The sequence below is a fragment of the Microcebus murinus genome, chromosome 2 (assembly GCF_040939455.1).
Source record: "Microcebus murinus isolate Inina chromosome 2, M.murinus_Inina_mat1.0, whole genome shotgun sequence".
NCBI classification, from domain to species: Eukaryota; Metazoa; Chordata; class Mammalia; order Primates; family Cheirogaleidae; genus Microcebus; species Microcebus murinus.
This window is the reverse complement of record NC_134105.1, coordinates 100,465,358-100,491,548: the sequence shown is the minus strand read 5'-3', so window position 1 is coordinate 100,491,548 and position 26,191 is coordinate 100,465,358. Positions and strand designations below refer to the sequence as shown.

At 38.7% G+C, this 26,191-nt stretch overlaps 1 protein-coding gene across 3 annotated transcripts in view; it reads left to right on the top strand.

The window, feature by feature from the left end:
* The first annotated feature begins 564 nt into the window (after positions 1 to 564).
* Positions 565 to 26,191, top strand: part of POGZ (pogo transposable element derived with ZNF domain) — a 59,549-nt gene continuing 33,922 nt past the window's right edge. The window contains exons 1-3 of one of the 3 annotated variants that reach the window (XM_012767587.3): positions 565 to 910; positions 16,508 to 16,632; positions 19,385 to 19,543. In XM_012767587.3, the coding sequence (XP_012623041.1) occupies positions 16,509 to 16,632; positions 19,385 to 19,543 (283 nt within the window). In that variant the 5' untranslated portion in view covers positions 565 to 910; position 16,508. The remainder of the gene's footprint in view (positions 911 to 16,507; positions 16,633 to 19,384; positions 19,544 to 26,191) is intronic. The other 2 variants (XM_012767590.3, XM_012767591.2) reach the window with 2 other exon arrangements.

Sequence of the window (26,191 nt, the reverse complement as noted above, 5' to 3'; positions counted from 1 at the left end):
CAAAGCAGTCTCCGTCCCCACTTAGAATCACCGTGATAAACAATCATATGCAACTTCTTTCCAGAATCCAGAAAACCTTGAGAGTAAAAATGGTTTTTAAAAGTTCTTCACTTACCCAAGGCCACTACCAATAGGCTACTTGGCCAAGTGTCTCTTGAGGAAGACTGAGTGCCCTTTTGCACTCTATTCCAATGACAGTTGTTGGTGCCATTGGGCCTCACCATTTGGCTTGTGGCATGAAGTTCCCCTCTTGGTTGGGTATAAGCCTTGGGTGCAAAGTGGGGGAGACTCCCAAAATGTCCCTTAAAAGTCTAGACAAGTAAATTGGGGAATGTTTTCTTTGGGAGTTCCATTTTTCTGACCAAAATTTAGACATTGCTTCTGAAGCTAATTATTCTTTTTTTAATCAAAAAAATGTTTTTCTTTATTTATTTATTTGCAGGCCCAGCCAAACTTGACTTTCTAGAAAAGAAGCCCGGGCAGCGGTTTGGATGAGCCCATGACGTGCCACGGGCTCCAACCAATTGAAAGGCCATGAAAGGGGGAGGGCGGAAGTGACGAGTCGTATCCCTCCGCGGGGCGAGAGGGTCGGTGGGGGGAGTCGGCGTCTCTCTCCCCCGCGCCAGCTCCCGTACACGGAGCCGCATTCCTTGGCCCCCCCACCCCCCTCCCTCGGGGCCCCCCCCGCCCCCCTCGGGAAAAAAATCCACCCCAAATCACTCGAACCCGAGGGAGGCTTCCTTTCACCCTTGGGGAGACGAGCTTTCAACGGTTCCCTCTTATTCGTCTCCCCCCGAGCCCCCGTCCCCTCCCCTGCTCCCACCCCCTTCTGCCGGCGCCGGGTGCAAGGTCCCTTTAAGGCGACGGCGCCTTCCTCGGGTCAGACTACCGGCGGCGACGACCACGGGAGGTGAGTGAGCGAGCGAGCCTTCTCTCCCCACCCCCTTCTCCCGGGGGTTCCGTTATCTTTTCGCTTGGCGAGGCGTTCCGAGGCTAGACAATGAGAGGGGGATGGGGCGGGTGCACGCGAGGGTGGGGGCGGGGGGCCCATGGCGCGCGCCCCCGCCCACCGCGAGTGGCGACGCGGCCCGCGGCAGTGGTGGCCGTGGGGTGCGGCGCGCGAGCGCGCGCGCGTGTGTGTGTGTGTGTGTGTGTGTGTGTGTGCGTGCGCCCCGGGCCTCGGGAGCCGGGCGACGGGCCGGCGGCGGAGGCCCCTGCCTGCCGGCTGGCCGGCCACCCCCGCCCCCCGGCGCCCGCCGCGGCGCGCGCGCGCGCACTCGCGCCCCACGGCCCCGCACACAGCCCGACGTCCACACGCACGCCCGGCGCGAGGCGTCTCGGAGGAGTGGGCGGCGCGGGCGCGGGCGGTGGCCCGCTGGGGAAGGGGCGGGGGCGCGGGCGGCGGCGAGGGGGCGAGGCCGCGCCGGGAAGGGGGCGGGCGGCGGCGGGAGGGGCTGCGGAGTAAGGGTCCCCTGGGGGTGGGGGCTCTCTGTTCTCCCCCACCCCCGCTCGGGAAGGAGTGGAGAGCTCTTTTTGAGCGGGAGGAGGAAAATGAGTATTTAGCTGATCCCTTGTGTTATGTAATCCCTACTCAGTCTAATAGTACATCCTAAACCGTGGTGCACTGCAGCTAGTTTACAAAGTCTTCTCCCTCGGCACCCAAATTTTTTCAGGGATGGCGCCGTGATTTATAAAATGGGATGGGGCGGAGAATCTTTATTTTCTGGTGATTATGTCCTGCCGCGGTGGGCGCCATGTTTATCTCAGGGACTATTTTGTGTAGATTCTTAGTACCTACTGAACAGGAGTAAAGTCATTGATCCACCTGCTTTCCTTCCTCTCTGCGTGTTGTCCTGATTTCCTTTCTCGCCATACATGGGATTCCCTCAAACTGTTAATAGTCCTGGACATTTCTTACCTCATTTGTCTTAGACATTCTTAGCTCAGAAAAAGGTAGAGCTGAAGAGTCTTCGAAGTCATTTGGCCCACTCTTATTTTTGAGATGGAAATTTTGATGCTGTTGTACTATTTCAGAACAGCCACCGTCTTGGTGCAGATGGTAGCCCATACCTGTACACTCTTTTAGACACCTCCCACCACAGCTCAAAACTCCATAAAAATGGAGTTTTACTTCTAAAGGAATTTTCCCAACTAGATGAAAGGGAAACGAAGGAGTGGGGAGGGCTGCTTCTTGGTGAACAATGAATTTCGAACCCCTGTATTCTGGGACTACAAGCTTGGACTCTGATTTCGAACTATTTACTTAGCACAATCGTTCTTAACTTCAGGGTGCATAAAAAGTACCTTGGAGATTGTTAAATTTGCGGTTTTGGAGGCCTCATGCCTAAAATTTCTTTGGATTGGGGGGTGTCATCTCTGTATTTTTAATGAGCGATCTTTCAGCTGAGACTGATTAATGTTACCACCACGTTGAATTATTGGTCTAACGTAAAAGTGCTCAAAATATAATGTTAAAACAGAATTACATGTGGCTCTATGCCCTTGATTTTCTTCCCCATTCCAGAGAGCTATGTTGGTGATGTATGTCAAACTAAAGGAGCTAACAGAACGGACTCTTGGAATGAACAGGATTTTGTTAGCGTTTCCACTCCCTTCTTGAACTAGTGGTGTAATCTAGGAAAGCAGTTCTCAGAGTGTGGAGAGATCACCTCTGGGAATTCCTGCACAACCTTTTCAGGGAAGCCCCTCAAAGGCATAACTGTTTTTGAAATAATAGTAAGATGCAATGTATTTTTTTCACTGACATTTATATTGATGGTTCAAAAGCAATGCCAGGTAAAACTGTTGGTGGTGCCTTAGCACAAAGCAAGGCAGTGACATCAAACTACTTAATTGAGAATGCCCTTGATGAAGCAGTAAAAATTGTTAATACTAAACATCAGCTTTTTGTGTACATATCTTTTTAATTTTGAAGTGTCTGATAAAATGAGAAGCATGCATAAAGCATTTATGCTGCCTATTGAGGATTGATTGTTGTCATGGGAGAAAGCATTTGTGAGATTGAGTTGTGAGCTGCTTGTTTCATAGAATGGCATTTTTGCTTGAAAGAACTGACAAACTACAGTTTTTCATACTTCAGTGTTTAGAGGATTTTTTTTGAAAATGAATAAAGTGAGCTTGTCACTTCTAGGAAAACAGTTGGCAGTTTTGTTACCAATGATGAAATTTGTGTGAAAATTAGGATTTTTAAAAAGTTGACAGCTTGAGTTTGACAGCTTCCTAGAACTTAAAAGACTTTAATATCAGTGGTTAATGATTGTGATTTTTAAAAATATTGCATAATGAATTGTGTCATTTGGAAAATGTGCATAACTCTGTAAATTTATATTTTCCAAATGACCAATGCATGAGCGTGCAAATCATGATCATTTCAAAATACAAGGTACACCAATGAATTTTAATGTAACAGTACAAAAAGTGCATTGATATGGTTTCAAATTCTAAGATGATACTGTCCTTCAAGAAACTACCATTTGTTGAGTTTTAATATTTATCAATATCCTGTTATCTAAAGAGTTATTAAAATACTTCTTCCTTTTCCTACTATCTATTCAAGGCCAGAGTTTCATTATGTACTTAACCAAAACAACATATAGTAACAGACTAAATGTCAAAGCGGCTGTGAGAATCCAGCCATCTTCTGTTAAAGTAGGCGTAAAAGAGATTTGCAAAAATGTAAAATAATGTTACTTTTCTCACTATTTGGGGGTATAATAGTATTTTTTAATTTTATTTATTTATTTTGGAGACAGAATCTCGCTCTGTTGCCTGGGCTAGAGTGCCATGGTGTCAGCCTAGCTCACAGCAACCTCAAACTCCTGGACTTAAGCAATCCTTCTTCCTCAGCCTCTTGAATAGCGGGGACTACAGGCATGCGCTACCATGCCTGGCTAATTTTTTCTATATATTTGTAGTTGGCTAATTTTTTTCTATTTTTAGTGGAGACGGGGTCTCGCTCTTGCTCAGGCTGGTCTTGAACTCCTGACCTCAAGCAATCCGTGAGCCGCTGTGCAGGGCCAGTTTTTAAAATTATTTCACAATATTATGGGGTTACAAATGGTTTTGGTTACATGGATCACTTTTGTTATGCTTGTGTCAGGATTGTAAGTGTGCCCGTCATCCAGATAGTGTTCATTATACTGGTTAAGTAGGTTTTTGCCCATCCCCTCCCCCCCAAAATAGTATTTTTTTAATTGAAAATGTTATTTATGTTAACATGTAATGGATTTGTTGTTTTTGAATATGTTGATAAATATTAAAAATTTTTGTTTTAATTTCTAATGTGGTAAATATCCAAAGATAAAACTCATATAGGTAAAAGATCTTTGGGGTCCTCAATAATTTTTAGAGACCAAAAGTTTGAAAATCATTAGATCTGTCTTATGCTTCTCTGTAGATCTTCCAAATCTGCCTCCACTTAGGAACTTAAAGAGAATTTACAAATGTTAGTTGGTTTTGATGGAAGAAGCAGTGACTTGGGGAAGAGTTGTAGAGCAAAAAAGCTTAGGTTGAATCCTGGCTGGGATACTTACTACCTGTATCCTTGGTCTTTCTAAATCTCTGTTTTGACCTTATCTGTAAAATGTAATCCTTGAGACATAAAATTGTTGTGAGAGTTCATTGAGATAATGTAAAGTACATAACAATGCTTAGCATATCACAATTAAATAAAATATATTTCCAGATAATGTTTCAGTCTTTATTCTCCATATGATGTCCTTTTTTTTTTTTTTTTTTTTTTTTTTTTTAAGACAGAGTCTCACTTTGTTGCCCAGGCTAGAGTGAGTGCCGTGGCATCAGCCTAGCTCACAGCAACCTCAGACTCCTGGGCTCAAGCAATCCTGCTGCCTCAGCCTCCCGAGTAGCTGGGACTATAGGCATGTGCCACCATGCCTGGCTAATTTTTTTCTATATATATTAGTTGGCCAATTAATTTCTTTCTATTTATAATAGAGACAGGATCTTGCTCTTGCTCAGGCTGGTTTTGAACTCCTGACCTCGAAGTAGCATTGAGCAGTCATCCCGCCTCGGCCTCTCAGAGTATTAGGATTACAGGTGTGAGCCACCGTGCCCAGCCTGATGTCCTTTTAATTAATTTTTGTTGAAGGTGGAGATTCCTGATTTAAATTGCAAACCCTAGAGCTGGTTGATGCCTTGGTCATAATACCAATATGGTAAGACTTTGATAGTTTCTTTGGTTTTCGGGTTTGTGATAAGTAAGCCATATCCACAAAAACATTTTAGAGTGTAACTAAGGGGAGAAGAGCAAAAGGGAGAGACTAACTTATTGCTAGGTGTTAACAGAGTAAAATGAAATTGAGGGGATAGAAATAAAGAGCACACAACTAATATTTGTGTGATTCTAGATACAGGATTTGGTGTCAAATGGAAAATGTTTTGAGTTTGGGAATGTTAGATTAAGACTGTAAAAATCCATATGACTGTTATATACAAAGTATATAACATTTGTATATAACAGACGTTGTGAGGGACAAAATGGGCCATGCAAAAGACTGGATAAATAAAAGCTGCTTACTACATATTTAACTATAATTAGTTTTATAGTCAGATTAAATATTCAGCCCTAAAGGTTTTTTGGAATTAATCCTTTTTAAAGCCAAAAATTGAGGTAACTTGAAAACATAAATACCAGTTGTTTTGAGGATTATCATTGTTTATTTTTCACCCTGGAACGAGAGAGTGGTATTCTTAAAATTTTTGTTTTTTAAAAAAACATTTTTCCTGTTCCAAATGTTCCGTTTTTATTTTGATTTTTGAGCAGGTATGTACTAGCATTGAATTGAAAATGTTAAATACTGAATTCTTCATTCCTGAAATTTACATTAGAGTTATGAAAGAACCATACAAATTAAAGGAATTCAAAGCTTCAGGAACCAAATGTGTCTGGGGAGAGTTGTGGTAGAAAACAGATCTTTTTCTAATTTTATTTGAGATGAAGATAGGTGAACATTTGCTGCCCATTAAATATCTCAAAAGTAGACAGGTGTATCTGCAGGATTCTTTTTGCTGCTTTTAATAGATTGTTTTAAAGGATATATTTATATCTTGCCCTTTCAAGTATGTAGACTTCTACTGATTAGCTGAATATGTAGGGCCTGACTATAAAGTAGACTAGCATATTTGCTAGCATTTAAGATATTCCCTTCCCCCTAGAAAGATGTGTCTCTGGTACCCCCACATTATAAATGGAAGGATGAGTGCCACAGGCAAGAGACTATTGGTATTGCTGAAAGTCTTGTGTGAGCTGCAGTGTTAAGTAAAACCTATTTGGTACACAAAATTATATTATCAGTATAATTACTACTATAAGATATAGAAACCAACTAAGTTACCAAGATGGCAAATGATAGATTAATGGGAGAAAGTAATGTTCATCTCATCTCACAGTACCTCCTTGGTAACCTATATATTCCACCTTAGATTCATTTATTATTTCTTATATTGTTTATTGTGCTATAACTTAAGAATTGTGGCCAAGCATGGCGGCTCACGCCTGTAATCCTAGCATTCTGGAAGGCTGAGGCAGGAGGATTGCTTGAGCTCAGGAGTTTGAGACCAGCCTGAGCAAGAGTGAGAGAGACCCCATCTCTACCAAAAAGAAAGGGGAAAAAAAACAAACAAAAAACAGCTGAACGTTTCAGCATGTAACTGTAATCCCAGTTACCCTGGAGGCTGAGTCAGAGGGATTGCTTGAGCTCAGGAGTTGGAGGTTGCAGTGAGCTATGATGACGCCACTGCACTCTACCCAGGGCAGTGGAGTGAGACTCTGTCTCAACAACAAAAAAGAAAAAAGAAGAAGAAGAAAGAAATGTGTATATATAAGCTACATGACAGTTGCGCCTAGAAATAGAAACAGGTTAATAGGAAATACAGCCAACAAGACTACCAGATATTTGGTAAATGGCAAAAAGGTAATGGCAGAATACAGCAGTACAGAATATCACACAGCTAAGGTAAGTAGGTAGTTCCACCTCCCCAACTTTTTATTTTTTTATTTTTTTGAGACAGAATCTCACTGTGTTGCCCCGGCTAGAGTGCCATGGTGTCAGTCTAGCTCACAGCAACCTCAAACTCCTGGGCTCAAGCAATCCTTCTGCCTCAGCCTCCTGAGTAGCTGGGACTACAGACATGTGCCGCCATGCCCAGCCAATTTTTTCTGTTTTTGGTAGAGATGTAGTCTTGCTCTTGTTCAGGCTGATCTTGAACTCTTGAGCTCAAACGATCTGCCTGCCTTGGCCTCCCAGACCCTAACTTTTTATTAAGAAAATTTCATGCATGTAAAAAAAAGAGGGAAAGAATACTACAGGGAACAACTACAATGAACCCACCACCTAGACAGAATTATTTTTGATGTTTTGACATGTGCCAAATTTATTTTATTTTATCTTATTTATTTATTTAGAGACAGAGTCTTGCTCTGTTGCCTGGGCTAGAGTGCCGTGGCGTTAGGCTAGCTCACAGCATCCTCAAACTCCTGGGCTCTAGTGATGCTCCTGCCTCAGCCTCCTGAGTAGCTGGGACTATAGGCATGCACCACCGCGCCAGGCTGGTTTTTTCTATTTTTAGTTGTTTGGCTAATTTATTTCATTTTGTAGTAGAGGCGGGGCGGGGTCTTGCTCTTGCTCAGGCTGGTCTCAAACTCCTGAGCTCAAGCAATCCTCCCACCTCGGCCTCCCAGAATGCTAGGATTATAGGCGTGAGCCACTGTGCCTGGCTACATGTGCCAAATATATTTTAAAGCTCGGCATACTGGTATCTACGAGAAAATGCCAAAATATCTATGTATTTGGTGAACCCCTTGGAAGTGACACTCAGGACATTTCCACTAAATATTTAATGCATTTACTGAGAATAAATAATTCTCCTACATGAATATAATACCATTATCCTTTGTGAGAAAATTAAAAATAATTCCTGAATATTGTCAAGTATCTGATCTGCATTCAGATGTTCCAGTTGTCCCCAAAATGTCTTTTATAGATATTTTTGTGAACCAGAATCCAAAAAAGTTCACATGTAGCATTTGATTATGTCTCTTTAGTTTTCTTTTAATCTAGTATAGTTTTCTTGGTGTGTGTGTATGATGGAAAGACATTGATACTTTTAAAGAGACTATAGAATGTTCCATATTCTACATTTATCTGTTTATTTCCTTCTAGAATGTCCCACCTTCTGGATTTATCTCATTATTTCTTTTTGGTGGTACTTACTTTGTTCTTTTTTTTTTTTTTTTTTGAGACAGTCTCGCTTTGTTGCCCAGGCTAGAGTGAGTGCTGTGGCGTCAGCCTAGCTCACAGCAACCTCAAACTCCTGGGCTCAAGCAATCCTCCTGCCTCAGCCTCCCAAGTAGCTGGGACTACAGGCACGTGCCACCATGCCTGGCTAATTTTTTATATATATATTAGTTAGCCAATTAATTTCTTTCTATTTTTTTATAGTAGAGACAGGGTCTCGCTCAGGCTGGTTTTGAACTCCTGATCTTGAGCAATCCGCCCGCCTCGGCCTCCCAGAGTGCTAGGATTACAGGCGTGAGCCACTGTGCCCGGCCCTAGTTTGTTCTTCTACTGCTGTATTTCTTTTTGGTTTTGTTTTTTTTAAGAAACAGGATCTTGCTCTGTCTCCTAGGCTGGGAGTGCAGTGGTGTGATCATAGCTCACTGCAGCCTTGACCTGGGTTCGAGCAATACTCCTGCCCCAGCCTCCCAAGTAGCTGGGACTATAGGCACTAACACCACGCCCAGCTAATTTTTTTTTTTTTTTTAAGAGATAGAATCTCGCTGTGCTGCCCAGGTGGTCTCAAACTCCTAGCTTCAAGTGATATTCCTACCTCAGCCTCACAAAGTTCTGGGATTACAGGTGTGAGCCACCACACCCAGCCTATTGCTGTATTTCCTGTAACCTGAAGTTAAATTTAAATGTTTGATTTGATTAAGGTTAAACAATAGTGTCAGTAATACTTCATAAGTATTTTGGGCTTTTTTTTTTTAACAGAAGACTAAGCCACAGACCAAACAATGATGATTAACATGGATTATTAGTCAATAGTTTGTATTTTTGGTTAATTTTTCTATTTAAACTTAACCTATGGCTCTTGAGATAATGGAGTTACTGCTGTGTATAGCTTTGAATTTAAGCATAGCAATAAGACTTTGAGAAAGAATATAGAAATAGGTTTGCATTTTGTTATTTTGGTTCACTACTCTCTGCAAAAATGATTTGGAAGTTGAAGAGTTGAAGAAGCAAGAAGAGTTGATATATGTAGTAAAGCAACCCATAGAGGAATTGTAAAGGGGCCACAACTAGAAAATTTTAGAAGTGGGGATTAGACAAAAGGACTTGGAAATTATTTTTGCAAAAATTATTCACTACTAATACTGATTGTAACAAACAGCCATAAAACCATAATTTTAGAAGGTTAAAACCATAATTTTAGAGGGTTAACATGATGCTCTACTTTTATTAGGGGAAACTGTGTACTTGGGCAAGAACAACAGTGGCCTAAAAGTTTTCAGATGAATATGAAGATAAAATCAAGTTTCATAGGTGATTACAGGGTGAAACAAGCTAGGTGTAGTTATTTTCTTTTTTTTTTTCCTTCTCCTCCCACCTCTCTGGATCTCATAAAAATGTTTTTATTATACAAGATGTAAACATTTATACAATTCATAGGAACCTTGTTCTGCTGTGTTACAGAGAGGATAAATATTTTAAAAAGAAATAATAGTTCTTTAGGTATAGAATGTGGGATGATTTTTTAAAATTTTCTTCTTCCTCAGAACACGTATTCCATTTGATCAGCGTTTCTCAGTCTTGGCACTGTTGACATTTGGGGCCGGATAATTCCCAGACTGTCCTGTGCGTTATAGGATGTTTAGTAGCATCCCTAGCCGTTATGCACTAGATAAGATGTCAGTAGCAGCTCTCCCCACCTCTATTCCAGTTATGACTATCAAAAATGTCTCTAGACATTGACAGATGCCCTTGGGGGGGGCGAGGGGTACATATTACCCCATTTGAATGCCACTGAACTGGATAAAATCCAGCATATGTGAAAATTCCTTCATGGTGTCTTTTATGAACTAGGTTTCCCTTTACATAAGCTGTGTACAGCTATTAACTCCCATCTGCAGATATACTGCACAGCTTGGGCTGTGCCTGATAAGTGTTGGAGAACACTGGAATATGATGAAATTTTTAGCTCTATTGGAAGTTTTATTGAAGGTAGAAATGAGCTCTTCATTTGAAAGTCAAGATGTTGGCTTTTTGCTGTACCTAAATCTCTATCCTGTGGCCCCAACCCCTAACACTCATATTTGCTTAGGAAAGATCTTTATTAGCTCTGTCATAAGTTTTTTTTTGTTTGTTTGTTTGTTTTTGAGACAGAGTCTTGTTTTGTCGCTCAGGCTAGAGTGAGTGCCATGGCGTCAGCCTAGCTCACAGCAACCTCAAACTCCTGGGCTCAAGTAATCCTGCCTCAGCCTCCCAAGTAGCTGGGACTACAGGCATGCGCCACCATGCCAGGCTAATTTTTTCTGTATATATTAGTTGGCCAATTAATTTCTTTCTATTTATAGTAGAGACGGGGTCTCGCTCTTGCTCAGGCTGGTTTTGAACTCCTGACCTGGAGCAGTCCGCCCACCTCGGCCTCCCAGAGTGCTAGGAGTACAGGCATGAGCCACTGTGCCCGGCCTGTCATAAGTTTTTGTTAGCAGTAGTTGGAAATTTTGTTTGATATCTTTGAGGTGATCTGTCTATCCTGGCACTCAAAAAGACTGTCTTTAAAAATTACTTACTAGCACAATTTACAATTGGAAAGATGAGGAAACAACTCAAATGCCCATCAATATGTGAGTGGATTAATAAAATGTGGTGTATATATATGTATACCATGGAGTTTACTTAGCCACAAAAAACAATGGTGATATAGCACCTCTTGTATTATCCAGGATAGAGCTGGAACCCATTCTACTAAGTGAAGTATCCCAAGAATGGAAAAACAAGCACCACATGTACTCACCATCAAATTGGTATTAACTGATCAACACTTAAGTGCATATATAGTAATAACATTCATCGGGTGTCGGGCAGATGGGAGGGGGGAAGAGGGGATGGGTATATACATACCTCATGGGAGCCGTGCACACCCTCTGGGGGATGGACTTGCTTGAAGCTCTGACTTGGGTGTAGCAAGGGCAATATATGTAACCTAAACATTTGTACCCCTGTTATATGCTGAAATAAAAAAAAAAGAAAAATTACTTGCTTAAAAGGCTTGATTAAGCTAAATTTGTCTTCATTGTTAACCTTTGTTCTTTCATTAATATCATCCTTAAAAGTTCTTAAGTATATATAAATTGTGAATAAAGAAAATGATCTAGGCATTTTATTAGGGGCAAGGAAGGAATACATACAGTTGGGATAGGATAAGATTGGAACTAATGAGAGTTGTTTAATAAATATTAAATGTAAGTTCCCACAAGACTGAAACAATTAAAGTAAAAAATTCAGTACAAAGAATTTTTTTCGGTCTTTAAGACAAATATTATTTGTGGATATGAAATTTTTCTGCCAGATAACATAAGTGCAAAGTTGAAGATAGCTGACTAATGGGTTGGGAGTTAGTGTGGAGGTAACTTTATATTTAAAATGAGTAGGAAGGCCCTTTAGCCTTTTTAAAAATTTTCTATAAAGAGTTTGACACCATGACTCTTAGCCTTTTATTGTGGTCTTGCAAAATCATTCCCCACCAGTATCATTCCTTGGAGAAATGTCTTGTCCAAGGTCTGGGGCAGAAAATAGATGAGCCTGGAACATCTTATTTATGAGATAGCAAAGAGTTTATCAAACACTACTAGGGTTGTGTCAGAAGGACTTAGGAGCCAACTGAAGAAGTTCCCAGTGGCCAAAGTAGGACATTTTGAGTATCAGTAAAGATAATTGCATGGATCAAAACATATCATATATGTTTAAATCTATGATACAATGATAGTTTAAGAACAAGTTTATTGGTAACTTTGGGGAAATGTTACTGAACCAACTCATTTTGAAAACTGGTAAATGGAAAGAATCAAGATTTTTTCTATATGAACTGTACCACTGTGAAACCAAATAGTAGGTATGGGTTTTTGTTTTTGTTTTTCATAGAAATGTTCCCACTTATAAAATTAAGAAGGAAGGCTAGATTTAGAATGAGTGGATCTAGGCATTGAGCATGCCTTCTGATAGAAGAAAATATCACCTTGATGATGAGTGTTGGGGGGACAAAAGTTAAACCTGTATCTACTCTAGGCTCTAAATCTAACTGTTAATTTTCAGGGTCTACAGAGGACAGAGAGGCATGTGTTAAATGCCATGGATACGTGATCAAAAATATCCAGATTGTAGGAAGCTACAGGAGGTCACTGGTCCTTTAAAAAATCAATTGCAAGGGAAAAATTAAAGATGAAGGTAGACATATAGATTAAGAGACTTAAGAAATTTATCAAATAATCAAAATTTATGGACCTTATTTGGATCCTAATTCAAACAAATTTTAAGAAGTTTTGGCCGGGCGTGGTAGCTCTCGCCTGTAATCCTAGCACTCTGGGAGGCCGAGGCAGGCAGATTGCTCGAGGTCAGGAGTTCGAAACCAGCCTGAGCAAGACGCCGTCTACTAAAAATAGAAAGAAATTAATTGACCAACTAAAAAAATATATATACAAAAAAAATGAGCCGGGCATGGTGGCACATACCTGTAGTCCCAGCTACTTTGGGGGGCTGAGGCAGTAGGATCGCTTGATCCCAGGAGACTGAGGTTGCTGTGAGCTAGGCTGACGCCACGGCACTCACTGTAGCCTGGGCAACAAAGTGAGACTGTCTCAAAAAAAAAAAAATTTTTTTTAAAAAAAGTGTGGTATTTGGGAGAATTTGAATGGTGACTAGATATTTTAAGGTGCTGTCCATTTTTTAGGCATGTATTGGTACTATTATTTTGTTTTTTACTATAATCTTTTAAAGTCCTTGTTTTTTAGAGTTACATACCAAAATATTTGTGAATATGATGTGATAGGAATTTGTTTCAAAATAATATGGGGGGAGGGGAGGGAATAGATGAAAAAATATCAGTTTTGAGTTGATAATTTTTGAAACTGAATGATGGATACATATGTGACTGCTTTTGTATTTATTTAATTAAAATATACATCTCTTTAAAAGTAAGAGAAAAGGAACCACTGCATCTTTTTTTACTTTTATTTTTTGAGACAGAGTCTCATGCTGTTGCCAGGGCTAGAGTGCCATGGCGTCAGGTCAGGCTAGCTCACAACAACCTCAAACTCCTGGGCTCAAGTGATCCTCCTTCCTCAGCCTCCTGGGACTACAGGCATGTGCCACCATGCCCGGCTAATTTTTTCTATTTTTAGTTGTTTGGCTAATTTCTTTCTTAGTAGAGATGGGGTCTCACTCTTGCTCAGGCTGGTTTTGAACTCCTGTCTTTGAGTGATCCGCCTGCCTCAGCCTCCCAGAGTGCTAGGATTACAGGCGTGAGCCACTGCGCCTGGCCTAGAACCACTGCATCTTGATTTAGAGACTCATAGTTGTAGCATGATGAGAATTTGCACCTTCACTTGGTTATAGTATTAATACAGTTCTCAATTTACTGTCCAAGTTTTCTTGATATAGCACTGTGTTCATTATGTGCTGGCCTTTAATTTCTGAAATTCTCATTTTTATGTGGCAGTTTTTCAGAAGAAATGAAAATGTCCTTAGATATAATAAGGATTGAATGTCAGCATAATTATTTTTAAGTATCCAAGCCTATGAGTAGTACATCTATCCTTTATTGCAAAAAATTCCAGTTTTAGTTTTTTCCTTGTGAGAAATTAATTTAAAAGTTTGGTGTAAAAGGAGATTAAACCTGAGTCGAATGATAGTTTGGTAGGAGGATCTGTACATTTTAATACTTTGTATTTATTAATAGTAATTCCTGTCTTTGATTAAAAGTCATTGAAAGGTGACTGTATGTCATGAATCACTTGAAAGACCACAGAGAATAATGGTGTTTCTTCAGCATCTTGGTAAAAATAGTAAATAAAGCATTTCATCATATTAGTGAAGATATCTTTTTGGTAACTGGAAAACTATAAGAAAGATGCTAAATTTACATTTTCCATTTTTAAGTTTTGCCAGGCATTTAATTTAGGTTGACATCTCTATTGCGGCATAATCCATGTTTTTGACTTTTGAGCTATCGATACCAAGAAAGTGAAAGGAATTGATCATATTCTGAGATTACAGAGTCTGGGTCAGAATCAAGGACTAAGTGCTTGAAAAACTTGGTTTCAGTGTGTTTCAGAAATGTTTTGGGTGTAAGTGTGAAATATGCTCAGTCAGTGGACTTAATATTTTTCTGAATTGACAAGCCTTATTAAGTCCATCTTCTATGCTGTGAAAAAACAATAACAACAACAAAAACATGAAATAATATTTCCCAATGAGTTGGATTTTCTTTGCAATTTGAATCTTTTAATTTACATTGGATGCCTTGGCAGTACTTACACCCAAGGAAAAGAGTTATTTTTCTCACTTGATTAAAAAGTAGTTAGGACATGAACATCTTTCTTTGCCAACTTTTCAAACCTACCCTTTTCAGTTATTTCAATTTCTTAGAATATGTTTTTCATGGGAGGAATAATATAATTTGACTTTGTTCAGATGGAAGAAATTTTCAATATTCTTATTAAAACTCATTTCACAAAGTAAAACAAAGAACTCAGTCTCTTAAGATGTTATAAGTACTTGAGATAAAAGGTCAGCCTTTTAAATATACTATTAAAATATCCATAGGCATGGCATTGAGAACCACAATTTACGTTCAGATAGCTCTACTTATTCCCAAAGAAAGTTGTCTACAGATTGCTCCCCGTATGTGTGGAGAGTTTGCTTGTAACTGATCAGAACTGAAGGAAGATTCTTGAAAACATCTGCAGAGGTTATGATCCACAGTTTATATTCATCATTCTGGGTGTTTGATATTTATGCATTAGTTATCTGTTGCTTCTAAGCTCTAAGAAAGTTACACAGCAAAGAATAATAAATTAAATAGTTAGGAAGAAAGGTTGTTTAGAATGTCATATTTTTTTAGTGGAACTAGACCGGAAAATACAGAGGCATGTGTTTTGTGGTCTTTGACTCAAAGAATGCCTTTGATAGGGATTTGGTTTCATTTTAATTAATTTCTGGCTAACATTTTCTTATGTATATATGAATTAAACATGAAAATAAGAGAATTTAAGTTGATCCCTTAGATCTTTTTCTTCTTTCACCCCCTTTGTGGTTTTGGTTTAGAAAGACAGAAATAATTAAAATAGAAGATTAGAGTCCAGTTAGAATCAAATTAAGCACTTTTGTGGTTCCCAAACTGTCCCTAACTCACTGGGGCATTGCTGGATGTTTTAAATTTTCAAGGGAAACATCGCCATCTGTTGGGTATCTTCAAAACTACTATTAATTACTATCAAGTTGTATGGGCATAATAAACAGAATGGTTAGGTTGGTTTGTTTTGTTTTTGGCTTATGGATGTGGTAGAAAAATTACTGAGACACTAAGGGTGCTGAGAGCCTTTGCAATAAAAGTTTTGTTTGAACATTGAGCAGTAATGCTACTCCCATTCCAAAACAAAGAAACTAACTCTTAGTCAATTAATATTTCAGGACAGAATAGCAATAGCTCTGTTTGCTTGCAATGCAAAGTTGTAGACTTTATTTTTTGAAGAGTTATGTAACTCAGACATGAAACAAAACTGTTTGTTTTCAGATTAAAGGTTGACTCCAAAATCATGGTGGCATAGCTTCCAGAATAGCCAACCCTAGAAGTACAAAGTAGTAAGTAGGACTGGGACTAGAGTGTGAAGAGTGAGGTTCTCATCTTAGATACATAATTTAAAGGAGTACAGAAAGGCTCAGTAATCACGATAAATAGTGTTTTAATGCATCATTTTTAAAAGATCATTTTTAAAACCTCACTCGCTTCATCCTACTCTCAGCCCTGAATATTATATGGTAAACTTTCATAATCCTAATTATTAATTTGCTGTGAAATGGATTCTAATACTCAAGAATAAAAGTTGTAATCTAAATCCTTAGAAATGGGGATGGCTAGGGGAAATGGTAGGAGCACAAGGGGGTAGGTAACCAATGGAGTCAAGGATCTGATTCTATAGTTTGTGTAAACTGCTGCTTTTTTTGTACAAATTTATGGGGTACATGTGAAATTTTGTTACATGTGTATAATGTGTGGTGACCAGTTCGAGGTACTTACGGTGTCCATCTCCTGGGTACAGTACATTTCTATTTAGCTATAGTCACCCTACTCTGCTATCAAACATTGATTTTTTTCTAACCGTATGTTTTTATACCCTTTAATGCACTTCTCTTTGTTATTTCTCTTATTCTTAGGTCAGTATCTTATTTAAACTTTTTTCTTATAGCATGGCGGACACCGACCTGTTTATGGAGTGTGAGGAGGAGGAGTTAGAGCCGTGGCAGAAAATCAGTGATGTCATTGAGGACTCTGTAGTTGAAGATTATAATTCAGTGGATAAAACTACTACAGGTAACAAAAGCTGTTCTGATCTTAGACTGTACTTTAATTAAATTGAATGGTGTTTTAAGTTAAGAAAGTAATGTTATAGCAACTCTGCTACCGTGTTTCGTGGAAAATACGACCTACCCGTAAAATAAGCCCTAGCAGGATTTCTAAGCATTTGCGCAATTATAAGCCCTACCTGGAAAATAAGACCTAGTGATGGGTGTGGCTACGCAGCGTATCTGTACAACCCATGCGTTTCATTGTGGAGCAGTAAAGAAGACGAGCAGCCCTTCTCATCTGCCCCATTGTGACATCTACTATCCCAGAGGTGATCAGAAAGGTGAGGGCAGCCCCACCAACAAGGTTGGCTCCCCCTGCCAGGTCCTGGCCATCCTGTGCATGCTGCAAGCTGAAGCTTTAAGGGGAAAATAACACATCCCCTGAAAATAAGCCCTTAGGGTGTCTTCTTGAGGAAAAATAAATATAAGACCCTGTCTTATTTTCGGGGAAACACGGTATTACATTATCCAAATTTTTATTGTAATGTGGTGGTAGCTGTGGGACTGTTCCCATGTATTCTGCTGTGATTATCCTGTGTAAAACTAGGAAAAAGTACTTTTTTTGGGAGAGGGGAACTGCTCTATATGGTTTCCTTTAAAAGAAAAAAAGCCTCTAATATATTAGTTTATTTTCAGCAGTCATCGTTTACAATTTGCAGTGATTAACTTGGCAAGGCTTCTTTCCATGTTTATCCCTGTAGCTATCATTTAAGTCAGGAAGAGTAAAAAAAAAAATTATTTATTTACTTTTGATGTCTTTTAAGTATAATATAAAATTATATTTAATTTTAACAAATATAATTGTTAGAACTTAATGTTCACTTTTAGATTTTATACAGTATTTGTTTTGTTTTAGTTTTGAGTGTATATACTATGGCATTAGCAATATAGTTCCAATAGAGAAGAGTTAAATATGTATTAGTAAAGGAGATCTATAGCCGGCAAAGATTTTATTGATTTAGGGCCTGGCGCAGTGGCTCACACCTGTAATCCTAGCACTCAGGGAGACTGAGGCATGTGGATCACTCAAGGTCAGGAGTTGGAAACCAGCCTGAGCAAGAGCGAGACCCCGTCTCTACTAAAAATAGAAAGAAATTAATTGGCCAACTAAAAATACGTAGAAAAAATCAGCCAGGCGTAGTGGTGCATGCCTGTAGTCCCAGCTACTTGGGAGGCTGAGGCAGTAGGATTGCTTGATCCCAGGAGACTGAGGTTGCTGTGAGCTAGGCTGATGCCACGGCACTCTAGCCCTAGCAATAGAGTGAGACTCTGTCTCAAAAAAAAAAACAACAAAGATTTTATTGATTTAATGACAAAGGAAATTAATTAAAATGTTTTTGTTTTTCTACTGTAATTCTGTGTTATGCTCACATGAAAATCATGATTCTAGAGTTTGGAATGCAAAATTATTTGTTTCACCCCCAAGCTGGGAATATTTTTCAAAATAAATACTATAATATAGATATCAAATTATCACCTCCCACTTAATGTTAAAAATTTTATTAAGTTGACAAAACTTTGTTTCCACTGTATTTATAGTGTTCTGTTATACATAGCATTAAATAAAATGTTCATTAAAATTTTAAAAAGTGTGAAATGGAAAAGGACTTTAAGAATCCAGGGATACGTCATTGTGGCAATGGTGCTTCCTTCTTTTCCATGCTGTAGCCCAGGGGTCCTCAAACTTTTTAAACAGGGGGCCAGTTCACTGTCCCTCAGACCGTTGGAGAGTGCGCACTATGGGCCCGGGAGGAGTCGGCTGTTAAGCAGGACAGGCAGTGGCGGCAAAAACACCCGGAGGGGCGGATAAATGTGCTAGGCGGCCCGTATGTGGCCCGCGGGCCATAGTTTGAGGATGCCTGCTCTAGCCTATGAAAACCTCAGTTTCCTCATCCATAGTGCTATAAATAATATACTTAATTCATTAAAAACGTCAAGAAGTTGGATTAACCAGTGTTTATCAAGTATCTGGCAGTCATCTTACCAAATGATGTATGAGTAAGAATTCAAAGTGGTGGTGTGTGTCAGTGTTCATTTATGTACCTAGTCAAAAACAGGTTCCCATAGTCTTGTTTTTTGTTGTTTTTGTTTGTTTTACTTGAACTTGATTTCCTCTGTGAGCTGAGTAGAAATTGCTTTGTGTCTGCCTTCATGGACAGTTTATAAATTTAGGCTTGTTAGCTTTTCTTTCATAAAGGTGACATTGCAGGATCAAATTCTAGATTGCCCTGAATTCAGAAAGTAGGTGGTAGCTCTTTTTCTCCCCTAAATTGTACCAGTTGCTCTTTATTTTTATTTTCCCTGCCTTGAGACCTGAAGATAGCATTGGTTTAGGCTGAAATAGGACACAGTTCAGGGTCTTGTGAATGGCTTAATATGCATGGTTATGAATGCCAGTAGTGGTGATAATAAACCTTTGAGTCCTAGAGGTTTTTCTAGTGCTTTATGAGCAAACATTAAAATCCTGTTTTCGTGGGCTCAGTGATGAAATTTAATTAACCAGGAAACTTGAGACAAAGAAGGGATTGTGTCTAAATGGTGGACTAAGGGATAAGTAGGAGGAGAAATCAGATGAACAGTTGGATTTATGAACAAAACCAGAAACTTTTTGGCTATAGAGAGCCATGAGAAGAAGATGGAAAGGGAAGGTTAGAGCAGTATTCTTTTAGTGTCATCTGTCCCTGTCTCCAAGTGACTGTGCCTCCCCTTCCCCACAGTTTCTGTGAGCCAGCAGCCAGTCTCGGCTCCAGTGCCCATCGCTGCCCATGCTTCTGTTGCTGGGCACCTCTCTACATCCACCACCGTTAGTAGCAGCGGGTCACAGAACAGCGACAGTACAAAGAAGACTCTTGTCACACTAATTGCCAACAACAATGGTAAGTGGGATTATTGGGAAATTCTTCCTGGGCTAGAAGGGTGAGAGAATAAAAATGGTATTAGGGACAGCCATACTTATTTAGTTTGGCACTAATGTGGTTCTACTAGTTGGAGAACGAATTTAGAAATTCTCTGATATGGAAGTGACTCTGTAGGTGGTGCTGTTCCTTCTGAGTTGGTGCTGAATTGATGGTGGTGGTTCAAGTCAGAGGGCAGCAGATTCTTGCTACTGATAATTTCTAGGAGAGAAAACATAAACCAAATTTCCTAACTATTAAAGAGATTTGGGGCGGTTTTTTTTGTTTTGTTTTGTTTTTTTTGGTTTGGTTTGGTGGTTTTGTTTTTTTAATTAGAAAAGGCTCATTAGTTTAGTAAGAATTTTCCCAGGGCAGCTTTGTTCTGTATTTTCTCTGGCAGATTCATTTGGTTATTGCTTCCTGGGTATGGGAATGGAAGATAGGATATTGTTGTTGTCCACCTGAAAGAAATGGTGAAAGAGTAGTGTTTTTAGTATACTTATTGACTAGAGAGGCTATATAGTATTGGTTTCTATTTCTTTTGTGAAGACTTTCTATACGCTGAAGATGAGTTATTGGCAAGTTATATGTCAAGATTCATGACTAAAATGGGCACTTCTATAGAATCATTGTGTTGCTGCAAGGGACTTTCTTTTTTATTTTCTTTAAAAATAGCTTCATGACTATAAGAATAATATGTGCATTGTAGAAAAACTAGAAAGCAAAAAAACAGGCAGAAAAATTTTAAACTGTAATCCTACCACCTAGAGTTAATTATAACTTTTGTCCTGTATACATGTATATACCCTATATTTTATATGCTATATATAGTGATTTGTTTTTTACAAAAGTAGAATCATGCAGACTCTACATTACTCTTTGCCTGCTTTTTCCCCTTAATAATGTAGTGAATGTCTTCTTGTTTTAATGAATAGTTATGTATAACATTTTTGATGACTGACTGTACTTTACATTATTTGGTTAACTTATTAACAATAGGGTGCAAAAGGATGTATTACTGTTTTAAAGAGCTTCAATGAATATCTCTGTCTCTGTATCTTTTCTCATATCCTTAATTCTGAGACTACATTTCTAGAAGTCAAATTGTTGGATCAAAAGTCATCACAGTTTTTATTCTTTTTTTTTTTTTTTTTTTTTTTTTTTGAGACAGAGTCTCACTCTCTTGCCCTGGCTAAAGTGCTGTGGTGTCACCCTAGCTCACAGCAACCTCAGACTTCTGGGCTCAAGTGATCTTTCTGCCTCAGCCTCCCGAGTAGCTGGGACTACAGGCATATGCCACCATGCCCGGCTAATTTTTTCTATATATTTTTAGTTGGCCAGTTAGTTTTTTTTGTTTTTTTCTTTTTGAGACAGAGTCTCACTTTGTTGCCTAGGCTAGAGTGTGTGCCGTGGCATCAGCCTAGCTCACAGCAACTTCAATCTCCTGGGCTCAAGTGATCCTACTGCCTCAGCCTCCTGAGTAGCTGGGACTACAGGCACGTGCCACCATGCCCGGCTAATTTTTTGTATATATATTTTTAGTTGGTCAATTAATTTCTTTCTATTTTTAGTAGAGATGGGGTCTCATTCTTGCTTAGGCTTATCTCGAACTTAAGACCTTGAGGGATCCACCCGCCTCTGCCTCCCAGAGTGCTAGGATTACAGGCGTGAGCCACTGCACCCGGCCTGGCCAATTAATTTCTTTCTATTTTTAATAGAGACAGGGTCTTCCTCTTGCTAGGGCTGGTTTGGAACTCCTGACCTTGCACGATCTACCGTCTCGGCCTCCCAGAGTGCTAGGATTACAGGCTTGAGCCACCGCACCCAGCTGGTCATCACAGTTTTTGAAGATTTTGTTCAATATAGTTCTTGAATTGGCCATCTAGAAATGTTCTGTCAGTTTATGTTTTTGTTAGAAGGGTGTTATGTTTTTTTATTTTTGGATATAACCATTTATGTGTGCATTCCCCTATTGGACATTTGTTAGGGTCCCAATTTTTTTGTGATTACAAATAGCACTCTGGTGAACATTTTCAAGCATATGTCTGCCCAATTTGTAAGCATATCTGCAATATAAAGTCTTAGAAGTAAGATTGCTTGGTCAGCATTTATAATTTGATAGATGTTGTCAAGTTGCCCTGATATGTTGCTCTAAATAAGTGCCCACTAATAACTTTTTCCCCATGTTGTTGCCAACTTTAGATATTACTAAACTTTTAAATCTTTATCATTTCCATAGGTTTTCAATTTTAGGGTACTGAAAATATGATTATCATCATATGGAAAATCCTTAGACGACTTTTAAAAAAAACAAAGGGACCCTCGTGTGTGTGTGTGTGTGTGTGTGTGTGTGTATAAAGATGAATAACCAGTTATATAGAGAATTCTGTCATTTTACAGATGTGGAAACTGATGCTTAGAGAGTTGAATAATTTGCTTAAGTTATTAATAACTTAATAGTTGGTAAGTGACTTAAACTGGGTTTGAATTATCTGGACTTTAAAGCTTGTGATACTCTCATTGTCTTTACTGCTTTCCCGAGTTTCTCTTAAAATGTCTAAATTCTGTTAGCAACAAGTTTATCTAAACTTTTCTTTGATCCCAGCATTCCAGTGCCCATACAGAGATGTCTGAACATCTCATGACATGCTGTGATGACCTAGCCTCCTTTCCTTCTCAAATGGACTCTTGGTTCCTGAGCCAGCCTAGGGCCAGTGTACTAATTTTTTCTAAAAAGTATAAATTGAGTTTACTTTAGAAGCCTCTAGTATTTAAATTAAAGTGTTAACCCATAATCCATGTTCATGATAAAAAGAAAAAAGGGGGACCAGTCTTTTGTATATTCCAAAAAAATTTATGCATAAATTAAGTGGTCCACTTTGTCTTGTGTGTTTTTTTGTTTTTGTATAATACATACAGTTCTGTAACTTTTTCATCAGATACTCTTTTTTTTTTTTTTTTTTTTTTTTTGAGACAAAGTCTTACTTTGTTGCCATGGCTAGAATGAGTGCTGTGGCGTCAGCCTAGCTCACAGCAGCCTCAAACTCCTGGGCTCAAGCAATCCTCTTGCCTCAGCCCCCCGAGTAGCTGGGACTACAGGCATGCGCCACCATGCCAGGCTAATTTTTTCTATATATATTAGTTGGCCAATTAATTTCTTTCTATTTATAGTAGAGATGGGGTCTCGCTCTTGCTCAGGCTGGTTTCGAACTCCTGACCTCTAGCAATCCACCTGCCTCAGCCTCCCAGAGAGCTAGGATTACAGGCGTGAGCCACCGCGCCCGGCCTTATCAGATACTCTTGAAATGCTAGCCTAACTGTAAGGAGGAGACTTCAGAATAAAGTGAATAAGAAATACTCCTTACAATCCAGTTTCCTTTTAAGCCTTCAATTTAGTTGTATTGGTATATTGTCCACTTATTACATTAAATAACATAGCAAAGGAGAATAACTTTTAAGCAATTCAGTAGCATACTAGTTTCTTTGGACTAAACTTAAAAAATTGTCTTTTTTTCCCTCCCTACTCCCTACCTTCCTTTTAAACCAGTTTTAAAACCAGTATGGCTTCTGGTTACTGATATCTACCTCTTCTAGTAATTATATTATATTTTAAAAGACTATACTTTTTTGTGCATTGATTTGATTTTTACAAATTTCCCATGTTTCTTATTTTCTTTGCCTTCTCTCCATAAAAATCATTTCCTTGACTCTTGATCACAAGGAAGATTGTATTTATTCCCCACCCCAGCTTTGTTAATGTATAATTGACAAAAATTTTATATATTTAGAGTGTATACAGTGTGGTTTTAATATATGTATACATTGTGAAATTATTAGATTAATTTAAGTCACCTCACATACTTGTCATTTTTTTGGTGAAAACATTTGAGAACTATCTTAGCAATTTTCATATATATAATACTATTAACTCTGGTCACCACCCTGTATAGTAGATTTCCAGAACTTATTCTGTCTAACTAAAACTTTATACTTTTTGACTCCTCATTGCTCTCCTACCCCCAGCCCTTGGCAGTTACCATTCTACACTCTGCTTCTATGAGTTCAACTTTTTTAGATTCCACATGTAAGTGGGATCATGAAGTTTTTTACTTTCTGTGCCTGGCTTATTTGATGTAGCAGAACAGGAACATTTTAAAACCACTTTTTCTGTGTAGCTTTTTAACTTTACCCATCTCATGTTGAACGCATGTCTTGTTGATATGTAACCTTTTTTCTTGACTACTTATTTTGTATGTGTCATACATAAGTAAATGTGAGGAGCAATAAGTAGGTCAGGGTTTGAAATTTCAGTGGTAATTATTATTATTATTTTTGAGACAGAGTCTTGCTTTGTTGCCCAGGCAAGAGTGAGTGCAGTGGCGTCAGCCTAGCTCACAGCAACCTCAAACTCCTGGGCTCAAGCAATCCTGCTGCCTCAGCCTCCCAAGTAGCTGCGACTACAGGCATGTGCCACGATGCCTGGCTAATTTTTTCTATATATATTAGTTGGCCAATTAATTTCTTTCTATTTATAGTAGAGATGGGGTCTCGCTCTTGCTCAGGCTGGTTTCGAACTCCTGACCTCTAGCAATCCACCTGCCTCAGCCTCCCAGAGAGCTAGGATTACAGGCGTGAGCCACCTCACCCGGCCTAATTATTAAAATACTAATTGTACAACCTCCAGATCTAGAGGGAAAGGTAAAGGATTCTCTTTTCAAGTCGTAATATATCTTGCATCCATACTATTTATTTATATATTAGACTTTGTGACAAGATAATAAAGAAGTATAAGATAATTCTTGCCTTCAAAAAGCTTCGAATCTTATTAGGAATATTCATTCAGACAGCGAACATCTTTAAGTGTCTTCTCTGTGCTAGGAGCTAGGAATTGCTATACAGTGGTGAGTTATGTAGACAACTTCTGACTCAGATGACTTATGAAAATTCAGTAAGACAGTGTGAAATTGACATAGGAGTAGACAAAGTAAGAATCCCATGCACATATGGAAACTTGATATATGACAAAGGTGGTATAACAGGTCATTGGGGAAGGAGGGACAAGGCCATAAATGGCACTCAAATGATGAAGAAATGGTTTCCTACTTCACACATACACAAAAATGCATTTCAAGTGAAATAAGTACTTAAATGGGAAAAGCAAAACTTTTAGAAGAAAATATGAGAAGACTTTTATCATCTCAGAAAGGAGAAAGGTTTCTTAAACCAAATACAAAAAAGAGCTAACCATAAAGCTTAAGATTGACAAGTAGAACTACACTAAAGAAATAATTAAAAACAAAACCAAACAAAAAAAACCCTGAGAAAACAAGCTCCAAACTGGTAGTTGTTTGTGGCGTGTATTAATTACTTTATAAAGAATTAGTATCCAGTATAAAGAACCTGTAGTAAAAAGATAAGAAACTCAAAAGAAAAATGGACAAAAGGTATGAACATCATGGAACAGAAAACAAGAATGGCCAGTAATCCACATGAAAAAATGTGTAACTTCATTAGTAATCAGGTAAATGCATATTAATACTATAATAAAATACTATTTTACAACATTTGGACAAAAATCAAGAAATCTGACAATTCCGAGTACTGGAGAGGGATATAGATACTGTTGATGGAAATAAAGTGTTAACCACTTTGGAAAATGATTTTGTATTATTTTGCAAAGGTACATGTGCATATGCTGCAACCTAGCAGTTCCCCTTGTGGTACACCCCAAAAATCTTTGGGCATGTACACAAGGAGATATGTGTAAGAATGTTCATAGCCACATATTTGGGATAGCAAAAAATCCAGAAACAACTCAAATGACCATTGACAGAGTAGATAGTTAAATTATAATGAATGCATAAAATAGAGTATTAGGTAGCTGTGAAAATGAGTAAATTACAACTATATTTACCATATTGTTAGACATAATGTTGAATAAAATGACTATTTTATGATATATCATTTTAATAAAATTCAAAAACAAATACCACTAAAATATGTTTATAAAAAAGGTATAGTAAAACTAGTTTTTAAAAAAGCAAAAGAGGGGCCAGGTGCATCGGTTCATGCCTGTAACCCTAGCACTTTGGGAGGCTGAGGCGGGAGGATTGATTGAGGCCAAGAGCTCAAAACTAGCCTGAATAACATAGCGAGACTCTATCTCTACAAAGTAAAAATTTTCAAAATTAGCCAGATGTAGTGGCACGTGCTTACAGTTCCAGCTACTTGGGAGGCTGAGGTAAGGAAGATCACTTGAGCCCAGGAATTGGAGATTGCAGTGAACTATGATCATGCCACTCCACTCTAGCCTGGGCAAGACCCTGTTTACAAAAAAAAAAAAAAAATAGCCAAAAGAATGATAATCATAAATTTAGGAAAGTGTTGTCTCTGGGAGGAAGGTCAGGGATTGGGAAAGAGTGTAGCAGCACATAGGTAGTACTTAAAATGATCCAACCTTAAGCTGGGTAGTAGACCCAAGGGTACTCGTTCTATCATTATGGTTTACAACTTAAATTTATGTAGCATTTTATGAGGATAAAATATTATAAAGACACTTTTTTAAAAAGAAGCAATGAGGTGAAATTGGGCACAATTTTGTCCTTAATTGCAAAATATCTGTTTTTCAAT